We start from the raw sequence: 13,774 nt of genomic DNA on the forward strand, positions 1-13,774 counted from the left end.
TTCTAATATACCATCAGCGTGAATCACCCTGTATAACCTTTTTTAGTTTTAATCGTGATATTTGATTAAATGTTCCGCCAATTTGATATAAATTAGCTATGATTTGAACAATAGGGTCACCAGAAAGATGCAATTTTTCACTTAGGAATGCAATTGTCGCTGTAATCAAGTGAAATTTGCAGTCTAGTTTTAGAGAAGAATTATTTAGTCGAAACCATTTGCCTAAAAGAGAAATTTTGTAAAAAACCTACCAATGCACATTTTACGTGATAAAACGTGAACGCCGAGGGGTATATGTCAAGATTATTTCCTGAAAACTCACATTTCAGTTTATTAACAAGAAAACACCTTAGTTAGAACACAAATACTAAACTAAACGTGATGAAATTAATGATAATATTGAACTCACCCCAGCAGACGACAGATTTTCGTTCAGCCATGTATATTTTTGTTTACATTTCAGATTGACAATCAGACGTCATAATATTTTAATTTATGTAATTTTTTAATGGAAACTACGTTATAGTGATTTATTAATTGTTAATATTGATGAAAATAGCTTAAATTTTATATGTGTCCAAATCCCGTTTCGTTTAATATCAAATGTTCTTCAAAAAAACGTATTCGAAAAAGGTAGGAGGTGTTTATTCAGTGTAAAATTTTAGCAACTAGGGATTTATTCAGTATATAACGGCTCTCATTGGTCGAATTAGAAAGGTTTATTAAATTTTATTGGCTGCTCGTAAAATGAGGGAAATAATCAATAGTAATAAGAGCAAGTAAAATTGCCATGTAAAATCATACATGAAGGTGGTTGCCCTAGAAACAGCTTGAATGAATTTTATGGTTATTTGACAAAAAGTGCCCGATTCGAAGGAGAGATCACTTTTTTAGAGAACATAACAAATACCTAATAAAAAACAATAATACAAATTAAGCACTTTGAAACAACAATTACCTACCCATTCTCTTATGGAAGTTGTTGTCATGGAGAAAGAGGTCATTTACATGGAAAATGCACACGATAGACAACGTTTACATCACAATTAAAAAACATGAAAAACTAAATTTAATTTATTATTTCCTTTTTCTTTCTTGAGGATGGAGAAAATAGTGACTATTTTAAATTACTTATCTGGAGATTTAGAGTGTTTTGACATACATGTCTATAGAGGTCGATTTTTCAGAAAAAATTAATGGATTCATGTCAATTCGCGGCGCTAGAGGGCGTTATTCAAATTTCGTCAATTTCAAAAACTCCTCACGTTTTTATTTATTAAAATATCAAAGACAAAAACAAAAACATTCTCAAGACACTTTTTCTATGTGATTCCATTGCCATTCTTGGTTTTTTGCTAATGTTTGTACAACCCTGAACATTTAAAAATACTGTATAAAATATGAAAATACTCACCTCACTAATATTTCTAATCATACGACCGCAAGGTGCTTTATAAACAATTTCCTTACGTCCTCGATCTTTAAAGGTCATTCGAGCCCATCCACACAATAATGGTTTCGATAACGGATTGTGACCCCTCAGTTTTGTAAAATTATGAGTCAAATACGCTTTACAGGATGGATCACAATCATGCTGCCTATATTCGCGTCTGATAACTTGTTGATCGCGAGGAGTAAAGTACTACAAAGCAAAAATGAGTGAAAACAGCGTTGATGGAGGAGATCAAACATCCAACCATAATTTTACTAGTGGGTCCGGTGATATTGGGTTCTGCATTTTTGACTGATGGTAAGAATGGAATGGGCGGAGGCTGAAGATTAAGCGAGTTTGGTTTGGTGGTGCTTTTTCTCGCGACGGCTCTGGTGGCAGCAGGAAGTTTACTTTCAGCCTGGGGTTGTTGATAATCGTCATTTCTTGTATACTGAACGACCGTTGCAGACTCATTCTAACGTGACAAAATAATTGTTTTTTGTCGCACGAAAATATGTTTTGTGGTTTTTTAACTCACAGCAGGCAACTTTCTAGGCGTTCTCACACCAGTTTGTCGTGTAGTAGCTGCCATCTCTTCCCTCCACATGGGACTTAATCTTGTAGATCCCCTGTAGATCCATTCCCATCTGTTTATTTGATCGAAATGCACTCGAACTAATGAGCAATCGATAGCTTTTACAGTACACAACCACCATTTTCCTAAAACAATGTTGTTCTTGATCAATGACACAAAAATATTTTATGCTGCAAAAGAGTAAAATTGTTTTGGGCCTGTTATTCCTAGAAGTTTGCTGTAGAAAAAGTATTCATAGTGAATGCCGCTGTTATCGACATGTTATCTGATCAAAGTTACTACAAGTTGCAAGCAAATCTTTGACAAAATAGTATATTACGTAACTAGTGATGTAAGAAGCATTTTACGCACGATATGCAAAAAGATACGCACAAAGCCGCTTAGCGGCAAGTGTGTAATTTTGTGAGTGTGTAAAATGTCTTAGAGCACGTGTGACGTACTATACTTTATCTACGACCAAGTCCTGACTTTCGAAACTCATATAATTTGGAATTTTTCTTTTCATAAAAAATATTAAATTTCATTACCATTCCAGAAAAAAGGTTTTATTTTCAACCAGGTATGTAATAACGTTATTTATTATTTGTAAACCAGGTGGAAAGATGAAAATTACCTGCTTTTACTTTCCGCCCGGGTAGAAAGTACTCACTTTCCACCCGGGTATATGTCACTTTCCACCCGGGTGAATGTCAATATGCGTTTTGTCATATCTGGGCTTACTTTTTATAGTTAAGAGACTGTGCCGCCGCCTCTGCAACAGCTCGCAGATCAGGTGATGATGAGTAACATTTTCGTCTTCAGAAATCTCCATGTTAAAAGCACTTTAAGAAAAGTTTTAGATCAAAATATTAAAGACAGAATAGCACAATAATGACGTTGTCAAGATTGTAAACAAATTACCAGTCGTTTATTATGGTTGAAGTCATAATATACTACCTTATTGTTAGAGACTATTAGCAATCAATATTTCAACTGAATGATTTATTAAAAGTTCGATGAGATTTTGATAAATGGTTGAAAATAAAATAGTATACAAACCACGGTAGAAAGTTTAATTTCTGTCTCGAGATAAAGTTCTACTAATCTACTATTTTCTCGACAGAAATCAAACACTTTCCACTTGAGTATGTAATGTACTATTATTTTCAACCAGGTATGTAATAACGTTATTTCTTATGTGTAAACCAGGTGGAAAGATGAAAATGACCTGCTTTTACTTTCCACCCGGGTGAATGTCTATATGTGTTTTGTCATGTCCCGGCTTACTTTTTATAGTTAAGAGACTGTGCCGCCACCTCTCCAACAGCTCGCAACTCAGGTGATGATGAGTAACATTTTCGTCTTCAGAAATCTCCATGTTAAAAGCACTTTAAGAAACGTTTTAGATCAAAATATTAAAGACAGAATAGCACAATAATGACGTTGTCAAGATTGTAAACAAATTACCAGTCGTTTATTATGGTTGAAGTCATAATATACTACCTTATTGTTAAAGACTATTAGCAATCAATATTTCAACTGAATGATTTATTAAAAGTTCGATGAGCAACACTTTCCACCTGAGTATGTAATATACTATTACGCACGCGCACCAACCAAGTTAAATTTTGCGCACCCGCGCCATCTAGTTTTGTATTTATAGTCAATTTAATACGAATAACTTTTTACAAATAGTTTTAACCAATAACGATTATCACATTATTGCAATTTGGGTTATTGACAAGTTTGCCTTCGACTTATTATTACGTCATTAATCAGCTGTCGACAGAAAACTCGCAGATATACAGGGTGTCCCACGACGAAAGACATCGATTGATATTGGAAAAAGTATAAATATGAGAGTTTTGAAAATTTGGCAGGATACTGATGTGGGCATGCCCAATCTAAACCACCAACACCCTATATATTATTACATATTTGGATTCCTCACAAAATTCTGACCAACTTTTGTATACAATGCCCTATGCCTATCTCTAGCCGTTTTCGAAATATTTGATGTTTTTCCCAAAAAGTGGCAGTTGCAACGCTCAACATATTTTTGTACTCTGTCAAAGCCGTATTTTATTTTGTAATGAAACTTTAGGTTATTGTAAATAAAGGATCGTTTTATTAAACTGAGGGTGCGACCCATTTGTATACAGGGTCGTCAAAAAATAATCATAAACCTGCCACTAAAAAAAATGAAAAATTTCAAGTTTTTTAAATAGAAACCCACATTTTTTATAACGGAATCATTTTGAGCGTTAAAAATTACTATACGTTTCAATTTACTTGCCTATACCTAAATCCAACCCATTTCGTTTTATTTGAGAATAAACATTTTTTATTATTAAAACTCCGGATTTCTTGAAAATTTCTCTCTCTAACTATGTGTGGATTTATGTCACACCAGTAGTGTGAATTATGTCTATTGAATATTCCATTTTTAGTGAATTTGGCCTCGTCGCTCTAAATAATATTAATCAAAAACAATGGGCCTGTCCCACAATTTTTTTTTTATTTCATAACTACAAAGACGGATTGAAAATATTATACCCGTATTTTTTTGTTTTCAAAAATATTAAGTCTAAATAGAAAAAAAATGATGATAAAAACTACATTAATCTCATGTTTTAAACGCCCGCCGCCGGTGACGTACTACACTATCAACCAATCAGCGACAAGAAGTGAAACAGTTGGCGTGCAACAGCCAATAAAATCGCCCAGAATTACGTACGTCACATGCGCGCCAAAACAGATCTTTTAAATTTAATGGACAAATTCAAACTAATGTAGGAACATTTACGACCATAATTTTTTCTTCAAGAATATGAAAAATTAGTTTTTTGATCCTATTCTTTCGATTCCAGTCATTAAAACAAAAATTTATAATATGTGGGATAGGCCCATTCTTCTCCATAGTGACTAGTCAGCAAAAAGTCACTAAAAACCACTCTCTTCGGAAAGTCAACCTCTTTTAAGTGTTGCACTAATTTAAATGAAAAAGGGTGAAGTTTATGTTTCTTCAGAATCCTTTGAATTGAGCTTTTGGATATGCCTGATTCTATGAAAACTTGTCTTATAGACGAAATCGGATTTGCAACAAAATAGCCTAAAATTGCAATTTCTACATTTGTATTATTAAGGATTGGTTTTGTTTTAATAGCTTTTCTCTTCACAGATCCCGTATTCTTAAAATTTTCAATTATTTGCTTGACACCTTTTGGTGATGGCTTTGGTTTTTCTGGATAACGAGCGGTAAATACCTCACATGTTCTACTCACAACTTTATCACATTCTCCGTAAATAATAAACAGATTTAAGTAATCTTGGTTTGAATAACGTAACCGCGACGGCGTATTTGCAGTTGTCAAAACACTCAAAACTAGTGTTATTAACATGCTCTGCAGGTCTCCAATATCACCGTGTGTCAAAAGCATGACCAACTAGAATACCAGATAATCCCAACCGTGCAGCATAATAAAAAAAATTGTATTCTCAAATAAAATGAAATGGGTTGGATTTAGGTATAGGCAAGTAAATTGGAACGTATAGTAATTTTTAATGCTCAAAATGATTCCGTCATAAAAAATGTGGGTTTCTATTTAAAAAACTTGACATTTTTCATTTTTTTTAGTGGCAAGTTTATGATTTTTTTTTGACGACCCTGTATACAAATGAGTCATTACGCACCCTCAGTTTAATAAAACGATCCTTTATTTACAATAACCCAAAGTTTCATTGCAAAATGAAATACGGTTTGACAGAGTACAAAAATATGTTGAGCGTTGCAACTGTCACTTTTTTGGAAAAACATCAAATATTTTGAAAACGGCTAGAGGTAGGCATAGGGCATTGTACACAAAAGTTGGTCAGAATTTTGTGAGGAATCCAAATATGTAATAATATATAGGGTGTTCTATTTAAAATAAGAAAGTTATGATCAACTTCCGGTATAAACAAAAGTGCAACCATCTTGAAAATATTTTAGTTAGATTGGGCATGCCCACATTAGTATCCTGCCAAATTTATACTTTTTCCAATATAAATCGATGTCTTTCGTCGTGGGACACCCTGTATACCAGGTACCATCAAAACCGTTGATTCAGAAATATCAAAACCGTTTTCCCATGTTAATCTCCTATGTCCAGGGTGCTCTTGGACACCTGGTATAATGACGTCATCCGTTGAATCTGAACCACTAACCATATTTTTACTACATTTGAGTAGTTCTGTTATTAGCCTTAAATTGGCTTATGAATCGAAACACCATTCGTAAAACTTGTTACAGTGACGTTAAGGTTAAATATGATACAAAAAACTGCGCATGTGATAAGTGTCACATATCACTTATAATATTATGTGAATCTCCTAAAGAAAATCTCATAACAAACCGGTTAGTTAGGACCATACACACTGCAAGGTTTTGGCGCTTTAAAAAGTGTAACCAAGTATTACTCTAACAATTAAAGCTGTCATTAATTTGAAAGTCAGTGTCAAGTTAAATTTAAAACTTTAAACTTCAACTTTTTTTAAACTTTTTTCCAATTGGCAATCTTAATAAGTGTTTCTTAATACCGTTTTAAAATGGTTTTATTGTTAAATTTGTGCGTCTTTCGGATAATTTCTGGAGTCTTTCCTTTAAGTTAATTAGTATAACAGTTGAGTGATAAGAAATATGAGTTAAGAAGTATGTAGTTCCAGAGTGTCCCAAAGCTTCTACATTTTGAAAAAGCATACATTTAGTAGCAAGCAGTCAACCAAAATAAATATTTCTATAAGGTTTGAGATCACATACTTTAAGTTGTGTTAACAACACAAAAAACTACAAATTACTAGGACTAAAAGTGAAGGTCCGTGACCGTCTGTCATATCTGTTTATCAGGATTAGATATCGGTCGTTTTAACTGAGGTATCTTTTCCATAACTTATGAAAGCGAAAGGTTTGTTCAGAAACCCAAATTGGACAAATAAGACAATTTATCGAATCGATATTCGATGAAAAGTTAACGGAACCAGTAATACAGGAGGTCAAAGTTATTTTTTTTAAATGCACTTTTTCAAATATCTCGCGCTCCACTTGGAGTTTCTTGCTAAAACTAGGTATTCGAAGGTTTCTGTATGAGAATGCCAAATTTGATTATCTACTCAATTTTAAACTAACATATAGAGGGCGCCATCCACAACAAATGATTTGCTTTGAAATCGCTCTAACTTCTTTCTGGTAAAGCAAAATGACAAGTGAAATCCGACTATCTGTTCCAATCCAATATTTTCATAACAAAAAAGGTATACTTAGTTGGTATCCGTGGGATCAACGGTTTTGGAGATATTCGCAATTAAAGTATTCAGTGCCATACATGATTGCAATTTATCATCTTCTTGGAGCATGGAGCGTTAGCTCATTTACCATTGTGAGAACACAAGTGAGAAATTACATAAACAAAAGTTTTCCAAATCGTTGATTTGGTCGGGGAAGCCAAATACCATGAACTTCACGAAGTTCCAAATTTTAATCCTCTAGATTTTTGTGTTTGGGTATACCTAACGCATTTTGCGTATGAAGAAATGATAGATAACCCAGGCAAATTATTGAATCAAACTCAAAATGCTACTGAGACATTTTGGAACACTAATAGGCAATTATTTCAACCAAAATTTTCTTATAAATGTATTGAGCCCAATATTTTAATTGATTATTTCCTTCCTATCAATTTTGACCAATCGCTATCAAGAATTAGTATAACAAATGTAAATTCTAAGTGGAAAAATCACTTGTCAACAACTGTCAACTTAGCTGTCAGCAGTTTTTCCGGAAAAAAAAATCGAAAAAATTGCACACTCCTCACAACAACATAAAGAATAGTGTTACCCTTTCTAGCTTGAAAGTTATTGTTCTTATTGTTTGAATTAAAATAAAATGTTTATTTAACTCAGGAAATAATCTTACCAAATATCCTTCGTGCATCTAATTTTTCCTGTGGAAAAATTGGAATACTCGTTTCTAAGTAATTTGTTTTAATAAATAGCACTCGTTTTTCCGAATTTTTCCGGAAAAATTAAATGCACTAGGGATATTACCCCCGAAAATATCTCGAAAACCGGTGATTTTAGGGATACTAACTAGGTATACCTTTTTTGGCTAGAAGATACTGGGAAACAGATATTCGGGCTCGAGTTGCCACTTGGCTATACCAGAAAAAAGTTAGGTCGATTTTTAAACTTTGGCTTAAAACTGGTTGATAGTCAAGTTTGTTATCTTCAAAAATCCCCGAATATTAAGTTTTACCAAAAAATTACAATTTAAAAAAAAAATAACTTTGACCCACTGTAGTTGTATTTCCGTGGACATTTCGTCTGACGTAAGTTGTGCTAAATCGAACTATTACTTATGGGACACCCTGTATAGTAAGTGTTATGTGACAAGCGTGTGCCACAGCGAAATTTATATTTATGTTGCAAAATAAATTAAGTCTGGCGTTCTTCGTAGAAAAAATATTGTTCCTAACTCTTGTCTGCACTTGTCTGGTGCCCATCCAGCCATAGTTCGTAAAAGACTTACTTTGCACACTTGTTAGGAAAACTGCTATTTCAGTTTCTGGAAGTATCTTAGGATTATTTTGAAGATTGTATTATGAACAAGAAAACGGATGCTAAAATCTGTAAGGAGGTCACATTGACCACCAGGCCTCAAGTGACTTTGATGATGAATGGAAGGAGTAGTCTGCTTTTTGTAGATCCCTCGAAAATCATCATTGCAATGATAAGAACTTGACCAACATGGTCAGAAATGCGTTTGTTAATTAAAGAAACAGAATAATTTATACCAGAAGGAAACATAAAGTTTCGTAAAAACGTGAGCAAGTTCTATTTTTAGTTTAAATTTTATATTATTTGACTCATATTTTCTATTTGAAATGCCAAAAACTATTTTTTTAATATGTGAGATGTGGTATATTCCCTGATAAAATTGAGGTCTTGTTTTATTATTTTTACAAGTTTACCGTCTCATATAAACTTACCAGTGTATTCAACCCGAACCGTCTGATTAGGAATCAACTTAACCATGGGTCTATCCTGACTCTCCAAATACTTTCTTATAAAAGGTCTGGTATCTTCTGGCATGTCTTCCCACACTTCTTTCTTTGATTCAAATATTAAATTAACGCCGCCATGTTCAACATATTGAGCGTAGCCAATATCAAAGAATATCAAATATCTGCAAAATTAAAAACAACCTAATTAAATACAGTGTGTCTCAAATTGGCTCTACATGTATTGGAATCTCGTTAATTGTAAGAGAGTCGGTTAGATTAGGAAAGTTTTAGAGAATTTTATGTGAAACTTATTCCCGGTTTCCAAATTAAATTGTCCGAAAAATTGGGAAAACGTTGGATGCTGCATTTTAAACAATAATTGCTTACAGCTTCTTAACAAACCCAGAGTTTTGAAAATAAGACTTTATTATGATACTTTTTTACGTAGACCACGATGACATAATTAGATAAAAACTATCGTTATTGGTTTCCCAGATATGGATGACCACTTTGTAAATTCTTATGGCTGCCATCTTGAAGTTTAGCATTTTTGGAAAGCGCCTAAAAAATCCTTTTCAATGATGTACTTGATGAGGATATTTACTTGCTTTTTAAAGGACAGAATTTTTTTTTTTAACTTTCGTTATAGTTGGTCTTGGAAAACGTCGCCGCCATATTACAACTATAACAAAAATTTAAAAATGTTTTTCTGCCATTTAGAAACTAAATAATACCATTATCAAGAAAATCACTGAAATAGATTTTTTAAGAGTGTTCCAAAAATGCATAAATCTTGTATGTTATCATCCATATCTCGGAAATCAGTGCCCTAATAATGTGTTAGTTTCAAAACTCTCTTTGGCTTTGTTAATGAACTGTATGGTATTCTTTAAATTGCAGCATCTGACGTTTTTCCTATTTTCCGAAAAACGGAGAAAGATAGTTCAATTTAGAAACCGGGAATAAGTTTCACACAAAATTCTCTAAAACTTTCCCCATTTAACCGACTCACCGAGATCCCAATACATGTAAAACGAATTTGGGACACTCTATACAAGGTTATTCACGTTATTCGACACAGAAAATTGTGACTAAAGTATTCACTTTCAACAAAGTTTTGATTCTGGGATGGATATAGTCCTATTGGAGGAATCTTTTAAACATATTTTTAAGATGTACCGGTTGTCCCAAATGCAGAAAAAGTATCAAAGTTATATTTTTTCAAATGGAATACCTAGTATTTTATTTGATTTTCAGAATCTACGTTGAATTTAAGGTAATTACATTGAGGTTTGGTACGTCTACACTTTACAGTTTCTCAGATATTCGTTCATTTGTAAAAATTTAGAACAAATATTAACATTCAAACATTCAACCTTCCTTTGAGATTTATTGACCAAAATTTGTTTGGGCTCTGATAACACAATCGTCCGTGTCGAATAACGTGAATAACCCTGTATATACAGGGCGATAGACTAAATGATAAGTACAGACAACCAGCGCAATGTAATTAAAATGGCACCCAAAAAGAAAGCCGTTTACGCTTCAAGGGCTTCCTAATGTATTTCGGTCGCTTCAGTTCAGTAGGTAAACTCTAAGAGATGGCGCTAATACAGCTCGTCATTTGCAGACATAGTTGCCAACTTTTGCAGGATTTCCTATAATCCGCTTTCTTTTGCTATCCCATCTGAACTGCGTAAGAAAGCTTGATTTTTTCAAATAAATTTGCGTTAATTACCCGTTTTTTGAAAACTAAACAAGATAAGAATTTCTGGTTTGAGGTATCGATAATAAAGATTCTATTTATTTTTTAAAGGTCACAGGACTTTGTTTTTAACGTCAAAACAAATCACATATCTATTTGAAAAATTGCAATGTCATTTTTAACGTCACGTGACAGTTTTTATGTTCAGACTATTTTTTTCAAATCGCGTGACTTTTTTAACGTCAAAACAGGTCCTGAAGGTCACGTGACTGTCTTAGATGTCAGAATATTATTTGAAAAGTCACGTGACTCTTTATAATATGCAAATGGTCACGTGACAATTTTCAATAATACATATATTTTTAAAGGTCACGTGACTCTTTTTAATTAAAAGTATTATTTGAAGTGTGACGTGACTCTTTTTACAGTTCATCAAGTCGCATAATGCGGGCTTTACACCAAAAATTTGAGTTCAAAGAAGTTGTACAAACTTATTTTATCAAATTCTACATCAAATAAATGTGTCAAATTTCTTGGATGGTTAACTGTTTCATTTTACACCTAATCAAACTTTTATATAAAAGCTGTCAATTTACAACAGTTTTGCCAACTATAGTCAACTTAATATAAACAACCTAATTTAAAAGTGTATGCATAATACTTGGTATTCTAAGTTTTAAGTGAAATTTTTCTGTGACCTTTATGTTTAAAATTAGTAAAAATGTTTGGAGTTAAAAAAATTATACACTCCCAAGTAAGAGCTGCTACAATCAAACAAATAAGAGCGGCTCTACTCGCTGTGATGATTGCTCCTTCTGTGTTGATGATCGAATCAGAACCAGCTAAGATTCAAAGGAGATGGTGGGTCAGACCATCATTACAAAATAAAACAAGTAGCTTACATACTATTACCGCACTTTTTTTAAACGTTGGCAACACGAAAATCAGGAGATTTGATGTCAAATAATTGATGAAAATAGAACACGTCCTATTTCCAAATAATTTGACGTAAAATTATTTGATGGCAAATTTGACGTGTAATTTAGCTTTACGCTCGTTCAATTTGACCTTGAAGTCGCTTTATGAATAAGTTCCTCAAACTTATTTGAATCAAATGCCCGGTGTAAAGCCCGCATAACGATTTTCAATAATAAAACATATATTTTTAACAAGTCACATGACGCTTTTTTAATTTCAAACCGAAATCCTGAAGGTCACGTGACTGTAACTAGCGAAATAATGTTTAAAGGGTCACGTGACCGTTTTTCAGTTTAACTGAGATTTTGAAAGACACGTACTCTTTACAGTGCAAATGGCCACGTGACAATTTTCAATTATTTTGTCGTCAAAACGAAAACCTAAAGGGCGCGTGACTGTTTTAGATGTCAAAGTATTATTTGAAGAGTCACCTGACTCCTTATAATGTGCAAATGGTCACGTGACGATTTTCAATAATAAAACATATATTTTTAACAAGTCACATGACCCTTTTTTAATGTCAAACCGAAATCCTGAAGGTCACGTGACTGTAACTAGCGAAATAATGTTTAAAGGGTCACGTGACCGTTTTTCAGTTTAACTGAGATTTTGAAAGACACACACTCTTTACTGTGCAAATGGCCACGTGACAATTTTCAATTATTTTGTCGTCAAAACGAAAACCTAAAGGACACGTGACTGTTTTAGATGTCAAAGTATTATTTGAAGAGTCACCTGACTCCTTATAATGTAAAAATGGTCACGTGACGATTTTCAAAAATAAAATATATTTTTAAAGGTTACGTGACTCTTTTTACAGTTAATAAAGTCGCATAACGATTTTCAATAATCAAACATTTTTTTGAAAGTCACGTGACTCTTTTTTTATGTCAAACCGAAATCCTGAAGGTCACGTGACTGTAAATAGCAAAATACTGTTTAAAGGGTCACGTGACCGTTTTTCAGTTTGAACTGAGATTTTTTAAATTACGTGACTCTTTTTAATGTTACAAATGGTCACGTGACGATTTTCAATACTCAAATTTAATTTTTTTAGTCCACGTTACTTTTTTTAACTTCAAAACGGATCCTAAAGGTCACGTGACTCTTATTTAATTAATGCGAAAAGCCGAAACCTTGAAGATCGCGTGTCTGTAAATGACAAAATACTATTTGACGGGTCACGTGACTATTTTCAATAATTAAATTTAATTTTAAAGATTACGTGACCGTTTTTTAGTTTTAAACTAAATAAATTTCGTGACTCATTTTAAGGTACAAATGGGCACGTGACTGTTTTAAGATTAAAAATTTAATTCATAATTTATTATGAATAAAATAATCCTTGATAAATATTAAAAATAAACTAATAACAAATAACTAAAATCTCATCAAAATCTGTTATTTATGGCATAGAAACAAAACAAAAAATGTGATTTGTCAACTAGACAACGCCGCATTAAAACTGAGATGTTTTCCAACAGTCAAAAGATCGGAATTGCTGCGTCTGGCTTTAAAATTACGCGAATGCGTTTAGTGGTGCCATCTCACGCTGCTTACTTAAATTAATTGTCACTTCCATTGCCACTCTGTTTGTCTATACCTACTTATCATTTAGTCTATGACAGGGCAGTGATCCATACAGTAAAAACATTCACCCATCACCCATTGATGTGAGAATTACCAATAGGGTGACCAAAAGTTGTAAAAATATTATAAGACTAAATTGAAAAAGGGAGTGTAAAATAAAACAGATAACCCTGTACTTGCCCTAGGTCGGTTGTGTTTTAATCACCCTGTATATTAACCTAATAATTTAAAATGTATGATAAGCACCTGCAATCTAAACGTTCTCAAAATATGTTAGAACCATTTGAGTGACTTACCTGTATTTATTGCTCTCTATAGGATGCTCACCCACCACTCCAGCATAATAAGATACAAATCTAGGTGTCGGAGTAGCGGATGACACATTTATATCATGAAATTGCGACAACACTCTGGTTCCCACAAGAAGTCGCGATCTGCATGAATTAAAGTAAGCTGGA

At 33.1% G+C, this 13,774-nt stretch overlaps 2 protein-coding genes across 3 annotated transcripts in view; one reads left to right on the forward strand and one right to left on the reverse strand.

Moving 5' to 3' along the window:
* LOC145726872 (uncharacterized) overlaps positions 1-13,774 on the forward strand; it is a 108,555-nt gene that overhangs the window by 88,503 nt on the left and 6,278 nt on the right. The window lies entirely within an intron of this gene.
* Positions 1-13,774, reverse strand: part of egg (SET domain bifurcated histone lysine methyltransferase eggless) — a 58,034-nt gene that overhangs the window by 33,709 nt on the left and 10,551 nt on the right. For both annotated transcript variants that reach the window (XM_081976157.1, XM_081976156.1), the window contains exons 9-13: positions 13,613-13,769; positions 9,029-9,225; positions 1,971-2,152; positions 1,698-1,907; positions 1,415-1,642 (exon numbers count right to left, since the gene is read on the reverse strand). In XM_081976157.1, coding sequence (XP_081832283.1) covers positions 1,415-1,642; positions 1,698-1,907; positions 1,971-2,152; positions 9,029-9,225; positions 13,613-13,769 — 974 coding nt within the window. The remainder of the gene's footprint in view (positions 1-1,414; positions 1,643-1,697; positions 1,908-1,970; positions 2,153-9,028; positions 9,226-13,612; positions 13,770-13,774) is intronic.

This window comes from Ips typographus, linkage group LG3 (assembly GCF_016097725.1).
Source record: "Ips typographus isolate SLU linkage group LG3, UJ_Ityp_2.0, whole genome shotgun sequence".
Classification (NCBI taxonomy): domain Eukaryota; kingdom Metazoa; phylum Arthropoda; class Insecta; order Coleoptera; family Curculionidae; genus Ips; species Ips typographus.